Source organism: Pongo abelii, chromosome 1 (assembly GCF_028885655.2).
Source record: "Pongo abelii isolate AG06213 chromosome 1, NHGRI_mPonAbe1-v2.0_pri, whole genome shotgun sequence".
In the NCBI taxonomy this organism is placed as follows: domain Eukaryota; kingdom Metazoa; phylum Chordata; class Mammalia; order Primates; family Hominidae; genus Pongo; species Pongo abelii.
Window position 1 is genome coordinate 69,025,634 of NC_071985.2, and position 18,474 is coordinate 69,044,107.

General features: G+C 38.1%; 1 protein-coding gene across 1 annotated transcript in view; it reads right to left on the reverse strand.

Moving 5' to 3' along the window:
- Nucleotides 1-2,348: 2,348 nt before the first annotated feature.
- Nucleotides 2,349-18,474, reverse strand: part of XPR1 (xenotropic and polytropic retrovirus receptor 1) — a 259,764-nt gene continuing 243,638 nt past the window's right edge. The window contains exons 14-15 of the mRNA XM_024239642.3: nt 12,301-12,522; nt 2,349-8,592 (exon numbers count right to left, since the gene is read on the reverse strand). Of these exons, the coding sequence (XP_024095410.1) occupies nt 8,532-8,592; nt 12,301-12,522 (283 nt within the window). The 3' untranslated portion in view covers nt 2,349-8,531. The remainder of the gene's footprint in view (nt 8,593-12,300; nt 12,523-18,474) is intronic.

Below are 18,474 nucleotides of genomic sequence, written 5' to 3' on the forward strand. Positions count from 1 at the left end.
ACTGTGTTCCTATTAGGGTTGCAGGTTGGTTAAGACTAGGGCATTGCCACAGAAGGAAACCAGGCTACGTCCTCATGGACGGTCAATAGCTAGCAGCAGGCACACATCCAGCCCGGCAAGTCTCTTGACCGTGGCTGCCTAGGGAGGGGCTAAAATTTCCTACAGTATCTATGAAAGTGTAGAAAAAAAGTTTAAATCCAACAGTCTGTACTGGCCCATCTAGTCAGAAGACAGGCTTTGAGTAACCACAAATAAGCAAATTTGTTTACTTCAACCACACAACACAAAATATTGTGATATTTAGAATACATGATAATTTGAAATTTAGTAAAAGGGGAGAGGGTTTGGGAATGAGTATTAATATGCTTCTCCTTGGTTCTCTTCTGTTACCTGCCTGTTCTCTTGAGTTACTTGGTTTTCTCCTTAACCTAGAAACTGACCATAAGGAAGCAGAGTAGCATAGTACATCTATCGCCAAAAACCACACCTTGACTTTGATTATTCACATAGGCAGAATGGAAGCCATAGGTGTGCTCTAGGAAGAGCAAGGCAGAATACTATCATTCCCATTCAGCTATGCAGTTAATATACAATTTATTTAAATACGGGGAAATTTTCATTTTATAAAGGTAAGCATTGGTTGAACTTTGGTGCTAATATGTTACTCAGTGACAAAGTGAGTGAACGATAAAATAGATTATAAGGACAGCTTTTGGCAATAGAAGATTCTGAAGAAAGAACTCTTGACACATCTGACACTTTTTATTTTTTAAAGGAAAAAAACAGAATAAGAGGCTTTAATATCTGCCTGGGAAGGGGTGAAGAGTAATCTCTAACTTGAGATAGAAAATTCAGCTTACCCTGAGGCAGTGATACCTAGTAAGAGGACGGTCTGGCTTTTCTGGCAGTGGTTTCAGATAAGTATGTAGTTTAGAAATAATTTTATCACCTTTCCCTTCTTGTCTCCATAAAACTAACGATAATAAAACCAACTTCAACTAAAAGTATTAAAGTAATGCCTAGCATGTGATAGGATTAACACATACTCAATAAACACATATTAATTTTTAAGAATACAGGAACTCCACAATTCTTCTAATGGAAAAGGTGGGACACTAGAAAAAGAAGTGAATCAAAAAGTATAAGTCAGGCATGGTGGTGCATGCCTGTACTCCCAGCTATTTGGGGATCACCTACGCCCAGGAATTTGAGGCCAGCCTGGGCAACATAGAAAAAGACCCCATCTCTTAAGAAATAAAGTATAAAATAGGTCATTATTCCCATAACCTTAAAAAATATCTACTAAAAGTTATGCATATAAAGATGCAGGTCACTAAAACTCTAAGGATTCTTCTGGATATGTCTAGGATGGATACAAGACAGAGTGGCTTCCTAGAACCATCTGGGATTGTGGACTGCTGCTCTGAGGCATGAGAATTGCTGGAACCCCAGGGTGGAGGTTGCAGTAAGCTGAGATTGCACCACTGTACTCTGACCTGGGTACAGAGTGAGAACCCATCACAAAAAATAAAAATTAAAACAAAAGTTATTGCCAACGAGGCATGATGGCTCGAGGTCTTTGTCTCTTCATCAACAAACTGAGATGACTCATTAATCTACATATTTCTGAGATGCTACATATTTGGAAAAATATAAAATACTATAGGCATACAAATGTTGAGTATGTATTATCAAATTGTAAAAGTGGTGTTGAGTACCTAGTGATTCTTATATATTCATATCCTATCTTTGACTTTGGCCTGGAAACTCTATATTATCATATTCTGATTTAACCTACACAGAAATATAGTAATAACAGAGTTTGTGGCACTAAAGTAAGATGAAAAGGCTTTGATGCTTTAGTCAATAAATTATTTTTCTCTTTGCATTGTGGGTATATTCATCTTAGGGTCAGTTAATTTTGTAATCTTTCCTAGACATATATAAGGAATAATAATTAGTCCGGGAATTCTGCGGAGAAGTGCTATCTCCCTCACAGGGCATGGGCATGCAGTGACAGCAGTGTCCACCTCTCCAAAATGTAACTGGACACATCATTTCACCTCATATTTGTAATATTTGAGATTCTTTGTGTGAGTAAAAGAAAATTTGTTGCAACAATCCCATTGCTCTAGAGTCACACTTCATATATTACCTGAAGATAAAAGGCCATTTAAACTTCTTTTTAACTTAGTAGGATAGCTTAAAAATTTCACCACTGTAGTCTGTTTGCCCTAACCCCATATGAAAATTAGTCCTATGGGAAACTATGTTCAGGAATTCAAGAAACCAAGAGAGAAAAACACAGTCACACAAACCATTCACCAGTGACAAAGGAGTCAGCAAACTGTTGGAAAACAGAGAGAACTTGTAATAATGAAAAAAGGACAGAGTTCAGTAACCAATCACTTATTTTCTTTAAAAACACATAACCACATTAACTTTTTGCTTTATACAACCATCTAGAAACTATAAAACAGTACCACATTGTGCATTTAACCTACTTATCAAGAAGGGAACTTCATAAGTCATAAGAATTCTACCCATATAGGAAGGAAAAAGGAGACAGCTAATAGCATAGTCACAGATACAACATGAGTCCAAGCAAGCATCAATTCTTCGACGTCACCTTTTCCATTTACCAGAGTGGAGACTGAGAAAGAGAGTGAGGGAGAAAAAAGAGGGAAAGAAGCACCCACAGAGGACTAATCACAATCCATAGTTACTTTTGACAACTATAGCTCAGGGTTTCACAGAATAGTATCATTTGACCAACACAGTGTGGTGGAGGGAGAGGGGTGAAGGAAACACAAATAGAAGGAGAGAGTTTGAACAGAAAAATACAATTTTCACCCTATTCCCCTCCTAAATACTCTTCATTGATACAAGCTTCTGTGCTAATCCAGAAAATGGCAAGAAATTAATCTTCACGTGATAAAGAGTTCTGTTCTTTTTGCAATTGAAATGTGAGTGGTTCACAATTTTACAATTCAAAATAACAACAACGTCATGAATAATCACCCTTTAGGGATTTTCCACAATCTTTTCCCCCAATTCCCACCATGCTGGTGTTGCTACAGGGCAATCACGGAAGTGCAGGTAGGGACTTCAGAGATAATGGTCAAGGGATAGTGAGATGGAAGCCTGGCTCTTTCTTAGAAGTCCACATCTTTTTAGAAGTACTGCAGTCTTTCCCTCTGATTTGTGGTGGCACAGAGGAAAGGGCATAGGAAGAACTAAGGTAATATGGTGGAAGTTTAGTCAAGTAACTGGTTTGAGACTGTGTACTTAGTAGATATACTGAATCCAAGGCAAACAATAGGTTATTTGATTGTCCTCCTTAGGTTGATGGCACCATACAAAAAACTGAGGGTGGCTTTGATTTGACGATAAAATAAACCAAAGGTTTGCTACAAGGAAACATACTTCAGTTGCAAAGTAGTATAATGATTCTCCTCACTTTAAGGGAAACTCTCATCTTGTTCTCACTTCCTCTTCCACCATAAATAAGCAAATATATTCTGGAAGGCTGTTTTCTAGGGGCAACTCAATATCAGTTTTGATAATTCATACAAGAAAGGCATCATGAGCCGTGCCAATCAACAGGCTCCTCTCTGTTCTCAGGAAAACTTCCTGTATGGACTACCCTAGGCTCTTCCAAACCTAATGAGATGTTTTTACTTTTTCATATTTGGTGAGTATGCTGGTTAGATCATTGGTTTGTAACACCAACCAGTGCACATTTCTCATGCTATCATATAAGCAACTCTGTCCCACATTACCATGTGCTCTAACATTGTATAGACTTAAAATACAATGCAGAAAGTTGGGAGTTTGTAGGATTTACTATCAAGACTGATTTCTGAAATGCAGAAACGTATGTGTGTTTGCATTTAGAAAACCTTTAACACTCCTTGTCTTAGCTAATGATCACAAGCAAGAAAAATTTAGATCACTCAGAAAAAGAATATGAACAAGGCTGATAAATTGGATTTATTCTTCTTTACCTAACTTTTGCAAAAGTTCTACCAAAGCTTCAATTGTCTTCACCTGGTCACTAGAGACCATATCTGTAATGACACTGAATTCCTATTAGATTTGAGAAAAGTGTGGTGATTTTGTAGTTGAGAGAGCTACAAATTCAACTTTTTTTTTTTCTCTCAGAAGCTATCTCAATTTTAAAAACTCAAATGTTATACAGTAAGAGGTACTTGTTTTTTGAGAGGAAAATTTCATGTAAACCATTAAAAGAAAACAATAATAACCTGAAATCTGCTTACCAGATAAGTACAATTGTATCCCATGTTTTAAAATAATGCCACAGATAGGGTTATTTTCTTAATTATTTTCCATAGAATAAGAAATTTTTGTGGTCACTGCTTAGAAAATTGCATTTGGGAATAAAGAACTATTTCCTGAATAATGCAAAGTAATGGGGAAAAGATGATAGGAAAATAAAGGCTGGTCTTTCCCAGCAATTTAATAACCACTAAGCGGAGAGATGGAGGCATCACCTTCACGTCATCAGGCTCACGTACTTTCCTAACTGCCTTGCTGTGGCTTACTGCCAACGTCCAACATCTTCTTGCTCTTCTCTGCTATCTCCAAAGTTATTTTACTTATCTTCAATGAATGTCTGTTAATCTGATACCTGTATGACTCAGTACTACTTTACTTTTTTCTGTTCTTACCTTGCCATAGTTCACCTATCCAGAAATGGATGAACTGCTTTCTCTAGTTATTGTGAATGTACTTTGGTCAAAGCATGGTGGAAAGATAATATACATCAACACGTTACTTCTGGTAAAAAGCTCAGTTAAAGTCGCAGAACTATCATGTTTAGAATATCAGGAAGTCAGGGATCCTAGGGGCTGGGGCCCATTTTCCTTCTTTAAACAGTTTTTATAAGTTACTACTGAGGTGAATGGTGTTCTCCCACACCTTTGCTTCTGACGGAATTTAAGCAGCTTGCCTAAGGAGCCTAATGGTAGAGTGCTGAAAAAAAATTGCATGTGGGTTTTTGACTACTTTACAATCTTACAAATGACCATCATAACCTAATGATTTAATCTTTGATTTCATTGTTTCTCTGTATGCTATGAAATCACCAATTATGCCACTGTAATGGTATAGGCAGCCTTAAATACAGGCACTCATTTGTGCACAGACAGTAAACCACTTTTGTCTTTTAATTTCTCTACACACATCAATGCTTTCTATACTACCATAAAATGAAAAATGAGTTTTATTCATTTATTTAGACTTCCTCTTCTTTCCTTCGAGGACTATTTTAATTGATCTTAAAAACTGAGTGATTCTCCAAAATAAAACTAGAATTTCTAAACCTAAAATCAAATGAAGTTTTAATTTGGTTAGGTTGCTGCTCCTTTAAAATGAGTCTGTGATTTTTTTTTTTTTTTTTTTTTTTGAGACGGAATCTTGCTCTGTTGCCCAGGCTGGAGTGCAGTGGCATGATCTCGTCTCACTGTGACCTCTGCTTCCCAGGTTCAAGCAATTCTCCTGCCTCAGCCTCCTGAGTAGCTGGGATTACAGGCATGCACCATCACGCCCAGCTAATTTTTGTATTTTTAGTAGAGATGGGGTTTCACCATGTTGGTCAGGCTGGTCTTGAACTCCTGAGCTCGTGATCTGCCCACCTTGGCCTCCCAAAGTGCTGGGATTATAGACGTGAGCCACTGCACCCAGCTGATGTTCATTTTTAAGAATTCTATTGAGAGTTTCAGTGTATGTGAGCCTCCAATCAAATTGTAGGGTGGACACAACATTCGCAACTGCTAGGGCATATAAAATTTAGGAGAGGAAAGTGCACATTGCCTTTTTTGAAAGAAAAAAATTAAATGTATGCTTTGTCTCCCAAGCTCTCTTGATGAGGAAAAGCCCTCTTTTCTCTTTACAGCTTTAAGAGGAACATAAAGCTGTGTACTTAAATACACATTTAAACTTCTGTCACATAGCAAGCTGAAAGTTACATAAGCCTTATTTTTGAATAGACTATGCCAATCCAACAAACACTTCAGAAAAGGATTACATCTATCATTGCATCATATGTGAAAGAATAAGACCGATTAGGGCCTAGAATCGTAACAGTTGAAGAAAGACTAAACTGGCCATAGGATACATTAATGTAAAAACACTGGGGAATTCAAACAGCAGAAGTCAACTGTAAGATTTTATGTGTGCCATCAGAGATTCACTAATAAAAAATAAAGTTAATAATTCAAATGGCTCTGGATACATATTAGTACCACCAATTTTATTTATATAAGAAATGCCTGGTCCACTGGACTTTTTAGTTTAACTCAGCAATAATTACTGCTGTTTCTTGACAGACCAGTGATATTTCCCCCATAGTTTTAAAGTACAAAAAACAGAATAGCTAGGGGAAAAAAATCTCAAGTATAAATAATGCAACCTTTAACCTACCAAGGGTCACTAAATTGTTAACACTGATTATTATAAATGATTCAATTTATTTAAACTAAAAAGCATTAATTAAACATTTCTTCTTCCATTTGGGCCAAGGGACATGCTTAACAAAACACAAAAAAGCAACAGAAGCACAAAGTTATATGATTTTTTCAGAAAACAAAACAAAACAAAAAAACCTCGATTCAAAAAGGGAACAAATTTTGGAAGCTAGTCAGAATAAAGATGAAACTACTTCAAAAAGAAACTATTTGTCAGTTAATTGATAAAAATTTTCTAGTAACAGTAACTTTAATCTTACTGGAGTTACGACAGGGACGGGTCAAGACTTGTAATACACAGTGGAAGTGCTGATGATAGGAGTGTATTAAAGGGCAGTAACCGAATGTTTTGACTAAGCAAATGGTAATAGCTGCCCTTCCACTTATTTGTTCCTTTGTTTATAATTAAGCTGAAAATTATAGGACTAAATTTACTTTCATGAATCTGCTGGTATTGACTTTGGAATTTTCATCTGGGTCTGGGGGTTATTAAAACACATTTTACCATGTCCTGGAATTTATATTAATTTTGTTAGATAATGAAATGCTAAATTTAATGCCAACCATATTCAATAAAGTAATATCTCTTATGGTTTTCAGGCTTATTTGGATGACTAAGGAACAAAGGGAAGAAATGAGACAAAGAAGTGACAATGGGCACTGTGGACAGATCATAATAGTCTATAATTTCTAAGCAGTATACTTTTCATGTATGCCCAAGTTTAGATCCCTAAAATTTTAAAACAGGTTTTCTATGGGATGGCATGAAATCCAATGTTCATCCTTTAAAACTGCTGGGAGAAATGGCTGCCAAGGTCTTTTGTATCAACATAATGTGAATGAGGAAGGATAATTTGTTCCATGCGCTCAAAAATATAGTTTCCCCATGACAGACTTTTAATTTGATCAAATTCTGGCTAAAGTGGTTGAGCCCAGAAGAAAAACTATCTAGTGAGGGCACAAAGAGCCTCTGAAATAGCTCTGTCTTCTGATTCAGAGCTAGTAAAGGTCACGCTACAGGGACCATACATGTGGATGCATAATAAGGCATAGCTTCAGCTGTTAAGGTTGAAATATGGGCCAGTGTATTCCACATCTGTTCCTTAAAAAGTTAAAAAAATTATCAGAACCTCTTCCATGAAATTCAGCCAGTGGTGTGAAGTGTGGGATTCCTTGTTATGAGAGATATGCTCAGGACTCTAAAGCAGCAGCAACTTAAGAAGTTAGCAATGAAACTTTGGCTTAAAATAAAAACAAAGAAAAGAAAAGGTCAAACTGGTGCAAGTTGTCTCCTGAAAGAGGTATGTGGGACTGACCCTCATAAATGTCATCCAACATAAGTTTCCCCTGCCTTCTTTTACTGTTATCACCTTCATTGCACAGGAGTTATATCATTCTGTATGGTTAAGTTTCATAAATAATGAGAAAACTATGTGTAACAAATACACCATATTTCCCACCCACCCAGCAACCCTTCCCAAAATAACAAAAGTTACATCAAATTAAAAAGTAGCTTCATGAATGAAGGTACTGCTTTAAGTTGCACTTTTCCTGCAAGTGCGGCCAGTGCCTTTGCGCTGGGTATGAAGGAAAGAAAAAAATTCTCCACATAAACTGACAAAAAATTTAAAAACCAATGTCCGGTTTCAACCAGTCAAAACCGGGCCGAGCAGAAGCCGAGATATCTCAGTACCTTCCCATCAGAGGGTCCTTGCAATGCCTGTTCTTCATCCTGATAGGTATCTATGTCCTTGTGATTGTACACAATCCATAAGATACTATGTTTTGTTTCTTAAAACATCCTCTGATTGGCAAATGAAGTAAATATTGTTTTAAAAATAGAAAATTAAAATTAAACCAGAAGAAAAGAAAAGAAACACAGTGAGCTTGTTTGGAGTCCATAGGATCCGATCCGGAAGAGCTCGGAAAATGTGTTATGTGTTTTCTCCTGTTTTCGGCTGGAAAGGTACTAGAGGTTGCGTTGGTCAAGGAAAGGATTGTAGAGTAGGAAAACCAAAGACGTTAATCTAGACTTCAGAAAATTCAAGTGTTAGCTTCATCATCTGTGTCTTCTATCAATACCTTAGTGTCACGAGCCTTGGATCTAGTGGTAACAAGGGGGACAAAAAACACTTAGTCCGTTACTCAAATATAAACACTTTCACAGTATTAGACACATTTCCAGTCTTACCATCATTAAACAAACATCCTAAACAGGGACTATCTGCTGTACCAGATGGATTATTCTAGCGTTTCCTATTCAATTTCAGATATTATTGGAAAAACACTAAGAAACTAGATCACAACCAGAGGAAGGTAACAAGAACAATGGCAGGGTATGTGCAACGCAGAAGGCAGTGATCTGGGTTTGAGTACTGACTTTGATTTTTTTTTTTTTGAGACAGAGCGTCTCGCTCTGTCGCCAGGCTGGAGTGCAGTGGCATAATCTCAGCTCACTGCAACCTCCGTTTCCCAGGCTCAAGCAATTCTTCTGCCTCAGCCTCCTGAGTAGCTGGGATTAAGGCATGTGCCACTACGCCCGGCAAAGTTTTGTATTTTTAGTAGAGATGGGGTTTCACCATGTTGGCCAGGCTGGTCTCGAACTCCTGACCTCAGGTAATCTGCCCGCCTTGGCCTCCCAAAGTGTTAGAATTACAGGCGTGAGTCACTGCACCTGGCCACCTGACTTTAATTTTATGATGCTTCTATTTAACCCTTTGAATGCCCGTTTCCATCTCTGTAAGGCAGGAATGATAACACCGATTTCACTGAATACCACTTTCACCTCATGGAGACAGTGTGTATATCAAGTGAGAACATGGATGAAAAAAGCATTAAACAAACTTAAGAAACTGGCTGGTTCCTGTAATCCCAGCTCCTTGGGAGGCTGACATAAGAGGATCGCCTTAGCCCGGGAGTTTGAGACCAGTCTGGGCATCACAGTGAGACCCTGTCTTTAAAAAAAAAAAAAAAAAAAGCCAGGTATGATAGTGCACACCTGTAGACCCAGCTACTCAGGAAGCTGAGGCAGGAGGATCATTTCAGCCCAGGAGTTCAAGGCTGCAGTAAGGTATGATCACACCACTGCACTCCAGCCTAGGTGACAGACTGAGACCATGTCTCCAAAAAAAAAAAAAAAAAAAAACCCAAAAAACAAATATAAGGAATTGTGATAAGGATAATGAGGATGACACATATAACACTTGAGGCATACATGAGAAACCAAAAGAGTTAGCTAGCAGAAGAGAAGACCTAAGGAGAGGCATAACAGTTATTTCTCTTCAAAGAGTTAACAACATATAATGCAGAAGAGGGAGGAGACTCATTATAAGTTATGTGAGAGAACCCAAATAGGATCAAATTGTTAAAGTTACAGTGAAATTACAGTGAAGCACATTTCAGCCCAACATAAACCATTTACCACTATAAATACCAACAACAAAATCAGGTGGCTGAGTGTGGTGGCTCATGCCTGTAATTCCAGCACTTTGGGAGGCCAAGGAGGGAAGATTTCTTGAGGCTAGGAGTTTGAGACTAGCCTGGGCAACATAGTAAGACCCTGTCTCTACAAAAAATAAAAAATTAGCTGGGCAGAGGGGTGAAGGCGTGTAGTCCCAACTACTTGGGAGGCTGAGGTGGGAGGAGCGCTTGAACCCAGGAGGTTGAAGCTGCAGTGAGTCATGATCGTGCTACTGCATTGAGCCAACCTGGGCAACGGAGCGAGATACTGTTTCAAAACAAACAAACAAACAAAATAACCACACACATTAAGGATATGCTAAAGGTTGCATGAGTGATAAAGTCAGTACTGAAACTCAGATCTTCTTTTGGATTCCCTGCTCTCTCCGCTGTACACCAACTGTTCCATTCCTAATGTCTTACTCTTGGTGCAATCTGGTTTCCCAGTGTTTCTCCATTAAACACCTGAAATGGAACAGAATAATCTATTGCCAAAGAGCCCCTTGTTTAAGCAGAAATAGTATATGTTTAGATTGCCCTCTGCTGGTAACTAACAAGGATAATTAGACTTCAAAATCAGGAGCTCAATGAGGTGACCAACCACACTCAGCATTTTCTTCCAGCCCTTTGTGGCACTTATCTCGCTGATCCACTCAGTGCTCCCCTGCCCCAGCTTCTTCAAACTCTGCTTCCTTGGGATCACAGTACCAACCATGCTTTGTTTTGATGCTCTTCCTATTACCTCCCTGACTATTCCTGCCTCTTTTGTTTCTTTTCTTTTTTTCTCTTGTCTGTGTTTGTGCCCTGGCTACTGTGGTTGAGCCAGGGATTAAGACTCAGTTCCCTGCTCTCTGCTTTTCTCTGCCTTCTGCAGAGAACTTCCAAATCTCTATTTAAAGCTCAGCAGGTTCTACTCTACTCCTCTATATCCAATGAGTTACTGATACTACCTCCTGTTTCTTACTTCCTTCAAAACATCTCCTTATGTTCCTTTTGGTCCAACTGTAAGCATCCTGATCTGAATTTTCACTGCCCCATACATTAAAGTACCGCATAGCTTTTCATCTGGCTTTCTGGCCTTGAGTTTTCCCTTGCCTAATATATCTTACACAGTGCTATTAAAACTTCCTAGGATACTACTTTCACAATGTCATTCTTCTACAAAAAAATTCTCTGTGACTCGTGGCCGGGCGCGGTGGCTCACGCCTGTAATGCCAGCACTTTGGGAGGCCAAGGTGGGCGGATCACGAGGTCAGGAGATCAAGACCATCCTGGCTAACATGGTGAAACCCCGTCTCTACTAAAAACACAAAAAATTAGCTGCGTGTGGTAGCGGGCGCCTGTAATCCCAGCTACTCGGGAGGCTGAGGCAGGAGAATGGCGTGAACTCAGGAGGTGGAGCTTGCAGTGAGTGGAGACTGCACCACTGCACTCCAGCCTGGGCAACAGAGCGAGACTCCATCTCAAAAAAAAAAAAAAATTATATGTGACTCACTCCTGCCTACAAGATCAAGTTTGCATTTTCAGCCTTTTACAATCATACTTCATCTATTCAGCAAAATTATTCTTACTATAATTCTAGTCACATGGTTTTTCTTTCTGCACTTCATTTCTACCTTTATGTTCTTTACTGTGTCTCTAGTCTATTCACTCCCTTATCCTTTAGAAAACCGTTCATCCTCAACCTGAATCTCCTTCACTCCAATCTACTGTGCTATCTATTGTCTCTAAATTTCAAATGCAATCACCATATACTGTACATTTGTGGTAACTTTTAGCAACATACGTAGTCAATGACTGATAAAAATATTGTTGTAGGTATTTAATAAGAAGATAAAAATAGCAATAGTTTATACTTAGTAGGCTCTTTCTGTGAGAGAACTGGTCCAAATTCTATGTAATCATGAATATAATCCACTTAACCACCCTATAAGCAAGAACCATATTAATTCCAATTTACAGATGAGGGGCAGAAAAGAGAAATTAAGTAATTTGGTCAAGGCATAGATGGCAGGATTCCTAAAGTTTATAACATAACAATTATTTGTATACAAAACATACAGAAGAGTCAAGTATTAATAAATCACTCTCCAACAACCTCTTCCTCCAGACAGTGGATCTTTAGCACCAAATTACTAGGTTATGCATCGTTGACATTTACTCTATGTGCTCATTTAGACAGTCATAGGTTGCATCATATGGAATTGCTGCTTATTACTGTTTTTTTGTAGGTGAAAAATAGCTGAGTATTGGCAATTTCATTCGGTTCAACCTGATAGCTCCGTAGCTTACATGTTACCCGATGCTAAAACTCAAAGGAAATATGCCTCACAGAAGTAGAAGCCACACATACTGAGAAGCGAGGCAAGGCCGGCGCAGGGATATGCTCTGGTTGTACTTCCATGACCGATTCTTCTGGCGGTTTCGTACCCCATCATCCTGGTCCATCATCTGTTCTAGGAGAGTCTGATCATCTGCATTCAGGGGGGCCACAGAGATGTCCCGCACAGCACGGAATTCACCACAGTTATTCAGATGTTCATTCTCCAGGCGGAAGAAGTTCCACACAAATCGCCTTAGCAAAATGGGGTAGATCAAAGTACTTATGAAATTGTAACATACTTCTGCTACCTGTAAACCTCCCAGGGTATCAAGTTTCCACTCATGGAAACAAAAACAAAGAATTAAGGGCTTGAATATTAAAATAGGGAAAGATGGTGTTGCGGGGAGGTGGTGGTGGTGGGGGGTAAGGGAAACAAGACTAGACTACGAAAAAGGAAGGGACTCATGGAATGCAGTTTTAGAGTGCTCATTCTTTCAACTTATTTGACAAATATTTACTGAATGTCTCCCATAAGGCAGTAAAGGCACAGAATGACACAAAGCCTTTTTGCCTTTATGGGGTGTAATTTCTAGTGGTGGAGACAGACAATGAGCAAGTAAACAATCAATCGGCTAATGATAAGTACTGTGAAGAAAATAAAGCAGGACAAAGGGAATAGAGTATGCCATCATTAAAACTGGTTAGGGAAAGCTTCTTTGAAGACATGGCAGCTATTGAAAACCTGACTGATACAAAGAAGCAAGTCATGTAAAAATCCTGGAGGAAAGTATCCCGGGCAGAGGAAAATGGCAAGTATAAAAAGGCAAGTTGGAAACAACAGCAAGGTCAGTGGGGGCTAAGAATAAGTGAGGTTAAAATAGCAGGAGATAATGATGGAGGGGTGGAAGAGGGCCCACCCACAGAGGGCCTTATAACCCATAGTTTAAATTTTAGGTTTAATGGAGAACAATGAGAGAACAACAGGAGAATAAAGTGATTTGTTTGAAAAAGGTCCTGCTGAATGGTGAAGAGATCAAAGGGAGACAAGAACAGCTGAAGAAAGACCAATTAGAAGGGCTGTTGCAGCAGTCCAGAAAAGAGATGATGGTGACTTAAAGGTGGTAATAACAGAAGTGATGAGAAGCAGACAGACAAAGGATTTATTTATAAAGATGGAGCTGACAGGACTTACTGACATGCGATGTGAGTCGTCTTAGGGTTTTCGGTCTAAGGGAAAGGTGACACCATTTACTAAGATCAGAGATGCAGGGCTGTTCCTGTTAGGTTAGAGCTAATCATTAGATATGGGAGAATTCAGTAGAGAGGTGGACGAGAGTCTGCAGTTCAAGGGAAAGTTTATGGCTGGAGATAGCATAAAGACAGTATTTCAAATAATAGGTTTAGGAATAATACAACTAGAAGAGAGAAGAGGGCAAAAGATTAAATCCTGGAACACTCTAACACTTAAAAGTTTGGGAGGAGGAGGAAGAACCAGTAAAGGAGTGGACAAGGAATAGCTAGTGAGACAGGAGACTGTTAGTTTCTGAGAAGTCAAGTGAAGAAAGTGCTTTGCTGGGAAGTAAAGTAAGATAAATAAGTACAGAGAACTGACCAGGGGATTTAGCAAAATAGGCAGTATGATCTAAAAGCATAGGCTCTGGGAGACTGTCTAGATTCAAATCATGGCTCTACCACTTGCTAGTTGTAATGACCTTGGATGAGTTACTTAACCTACGCTTCAGTGTCATCAGCAAAAGACATGATAACAGTACCTACTTCCTAAGATTGTTGTGAGGATTTAATAAGGGTAAAAGGCTTAGAATGCTGTCAGCTACATAGTAGGCACTACAATATTATTATTATAGATTATTAACAAAAGTGGTTTAGTTTGAGTATTGGGAATACATACTTGAATGAAAAAGAGAATGGGAGAGAAGTGAGAGTGGAGACAGCAAGTGCAGACGCCTCTTGAAGAGTTTTGCTATAAAGGACAGCAGAAAGATGGGCAATAGTTGGAGAGAGAAAGCTGATCTAAAGATGGTTTTTTCTGTTTGTTTTAAATGGGATAGAACATTTGATTTAATTAGTAAGCAAATGATTTTTAAAAAAGAAATAAAATCGTCATGAGGTATTTTTCTTTTTTTACTAGAATTTCTTTTAAAAAATTGATGAAGTAGCACACATGAAAGAGAAAGAAGTGGGTGGGGAAGGTGGCAGCAGCGATGGGGAGTTCAGGTGCCAGGCCGAGGCATTCAGGAAGGTGAGGAAGGGAAGGAGCACTGGTCTGGAGAGAGCTCTGATGGCAGGTGGATTCCAGAGTCATGCTTTCTCTCTCAGCTTTATCTTTCTGTTTCCAGCTTCTGTCTTATTTTAACAGGCAGTGTTTGTCCATCCTGACTTAGAGGAATGTTATACACCTATCTGAAAATATCTTTATATCGTCTTATTTGTGAAAGATATCTACACTAGGCAGAGTCTAGGTAAGCAGTTATTTTCTTTCAGCATATTAAAGATTTCATTTTAATGATTTCTGACTTTCACTGTCGCTGTTGAAAGTTAGTCCTTCTTTCTCTTGGCTAATTTGCCTTTTTTATTTTAAGATAAGCATTTCAATAGAAGTATATCACACATAAAGTATGCAAATAAAAAATGTACAGCTTAATTATCATAAAGGGACTCACTGTGTAATTACCATCCAGAAATATGAAATACATTACCATACACTGAAAACCACCTTTAGGGTTCTTTCCTATGTTAACTTCCAGAGAGTTCATTGATTTACTTTTCATACTTAGTTCTACAATCCACCTGGAATTGATTTCACACACAGTACACAGTAGGAGCTGGGAACCATTTTTTTCCATATGGATATCCAGTTGACTCAATATCACTTTATCATTTATTAAAGGCCCTCTTTTTCCACTGTTATGTAGCCACCTTTGTCATAAGTCAAGAAGTATCAAGGTAAGCACGAGTGGATTTGTTTCTGTACTCCCTATTCTGTTCCAGTGGATTGTCTATCCTTTCACCAACACCATATACTGTCTTACTCACTGTAACTATATAATCAATTTTGATATCTGACAGTAAAAGTCTTTTAACTTTGTTCTTTTCAGGATAGTCTTGGCCATTCTTGACCTTTCGTATTCCCATATAAATTACAGAACTGGCTTGTCGATTTTCCCACATCTACACAGCTTTAATTAGACCTATTCCTAGGTATATATCTGATATATTCTGATGCTATTCAAAATGATATGGTTTTTAAAATGTTCTTTTTCTAGTTGTTATGACTGTTTTTAAAAATGACTGATTTATATTATGTCGACCTTGTATTCAGAACTGTGACATTAGATCTAATTATTTGTAAACTATTTTGAATTTTCTGTGTAATTGTCATCAGTGAATAATTATAGTTTTATTTTTTTCCTTTCCAATTCTGATAGTTCTTTTTCCTCATTGCGCTAGCTATACTTTGATGATATTAAATAAAAGTGGGAACAGCAGACACACTTGTCTCATTCCTGATTTCAAGGGAAAGTTTATAGTGTTTTACTGTTAAATATGTTCTTGATTGTGTTTTTGTAGAAAACATTTTTTTCATGAACAGGTATTGACTTTTATCAATGGCCTTTTCTACACATATAGAGGTTCTTTTTCCCCCTTTATTCTGTTAATATAAGTGAGACAGGTTTCTTTCTTTCTTTTTTTGTTTTTTGAGATAGGGTCTCCCTCTGTTGCCCAGGCTGGAGTACAGTGGTGCAATCTTGGCTCACTGCAACCTCTTCCTCCTGGGTTCAAGCAATTCTCCCAACTCAGCCTCCTGAGTAGCTGGGACTACAGGCATGCGCCGCTACTCCCGGCTAATTTTTGTATTTTTAGTAGAGATGGGGTTTCACCATGTTGGCCAGGCTGGTCTTGAACTCCTGACCTCAAGTGATCCACTCACCTCAGCCTCCCAAAGTGCTGGGATTACAGGTGTGAACCACCGTGCCTGGCCCAGACTGATTTTTGAATGTTAAATCTTACATTCCTAGAACGAACCTAACTTGTATTACCCTTTTTATATATTGTTGAATTCATATGCTAATATTTCATTCAGGATTTTTACAACTCTGTACATGAGACAGATTAGTTTTTATTAAAATGTCATTGTAGGCTTATGTATCAAAGTTATGCTGGCTGCACAGAACAAACTAGAAAGTGTTTCCTTTTTCACTCTTTTTTTTCTGGAAGAGTTTTGTATAAAATTGGTTAATATTTCTTCCTCAAATATTTGAAAGAATTCCTGGGCCTGGAGTTTTCTTTGTGCAAAGTATTTTAACATGAATTTAATTTCTTTAATACAGATTTTCTATTTCTTCTTTATTGATTTTGGCACACTGCTTTTTGAGTAACTTGTCTATTCATCTAAATTTTTAAATTTATTGATATAAAGTTGCTCATAAGATAGTCTCATTCTTTAAATAAATATCTTTAGGTTTTTTGATATTTATAATTTGTACTTCCTTTTCTTCTTTACTTTATCAGTCTTAAGTACTTTATCAATAGTATTTGGTATTTTAAGGAAATTAAGTTTGGCTTTATTATTAATAATTTTCTGTATTGTATGTTTGTTTTCTGTTCCATTAATTTACGTTCTTTATATTTACTTATTTCTACTTTCTTTTGGGATTTGCTGTTTTTTAAATCTTTCTTATTTCCTGAGCTATATATTTTTCTGATATATACATGTAAGGTTACACATTTCCTTGTAAGCATGGCCCTAGCTGCATTTTACATTTTTCTCTTTTATCACATTTTCAATTACATTCTGTTCAAAAAAAATTTTTTTTTTTTTTGAGACGGAGTCTTGCTCTGTCACCCAGGCTGGAGTGCAGTGGCATGATCTTGACTCACTGCAGCCTCTGCCTCCCAGGCTCAAGTGACCCTCACACCTCAGCCTCCTGAGTACCTGGGACTACAGGCGCGCATCACCATGCCCAGCTAATTTTTGTATTTTTTGTAGAGATGTGTTTTGCCATGTTGCCCAGGCCGGTGTCAAACCCCTGAGTTCAAGTGATCTGCCCACCTTGGCCTTCCAAAATGCTGGGATTACAGGCATAAACCACCATGCCTGGCTATTCAAAATATTTTAAAATTTGCATTACAATTTCAATTTTGACCCAGGGGTTATCAGACATGTACTGCTTAATTTCTAAACATTTGGGACTTTTGAGTTATCTTTTTGTGATTATAATCCTCTGCAATTTGTTGAGACTTCCTTTATGGCCCAGTATAAGGTTAATTTTGGTAAATGTTCTACATGTATTTAAAAGAATATGTATTTAGTAGTTGGATGCAGTTCTCTACATATGTCATTCAGGTTTAATTAATTAACTGACTCCTTATTTATCTATCACTGAAGGAAATATGTTAAAATCTGAAATTGTAAACTTACTTGTAGCAACGCCAGCGTTTGCTTTACAAAATTTTAAGGCATTTTATTAGGTGCATACAAATTTTAATTGGCAGTCACAAGTGAATTTCAAAGTCTACAGATTTGGCAAATTTCTATAGTGCAAAGGTAGTGTTAGTGCTCTGTTTATCTTGGGGCTCCTGTTTTCATTTAGATTTTGGATTATCTTGTCTGATTTTTTTTTTTTTAGGAATATTTAAACACTTTTTTTTTTTGAGACTGAGTTTTGCTCTTGTTGCCCAGGTTGGAGTGCAACGGTGCAGTCTTGGCTCACTGCAACCTCTGCCTCCTGGATTCAAGCGATTCTCCTGCCTCAGCCTCCCGAGTAGCTGGGATTACAGGCGCCCACCACCATGCCCAGCTAATTTTTGTATTTTTAGTAGAGACAGCGTTTCACCATGTTGGCCAGGCTGGTCTTGAATTCCTGACCTCAGGTGATCCGCCCGCCTCGGCCTCCCAAAGTGTTGGGATTACAGGAGTGAGCCACTGCACCTGGCCAGATTTAAACACATTTTATCTAGCATTTTTATTGTTTTCAGTGAGAAGGCTGGGCTGAATAATTCAGACTGCCAAATTGCAAAAAATGATTCATTTCTGTTTTAAGCCATTTTACCTCCCAATTTCCACTTATGCTTTCAATGGAACCCCGTTCTAAAGAAGCTTTTAAGTCATCATCAATGGTTATTTTAACTTTGTAAGAATTAACCTCTGGGCCAGGCATGGTAGCTCACGCCTGTAATCCCAAC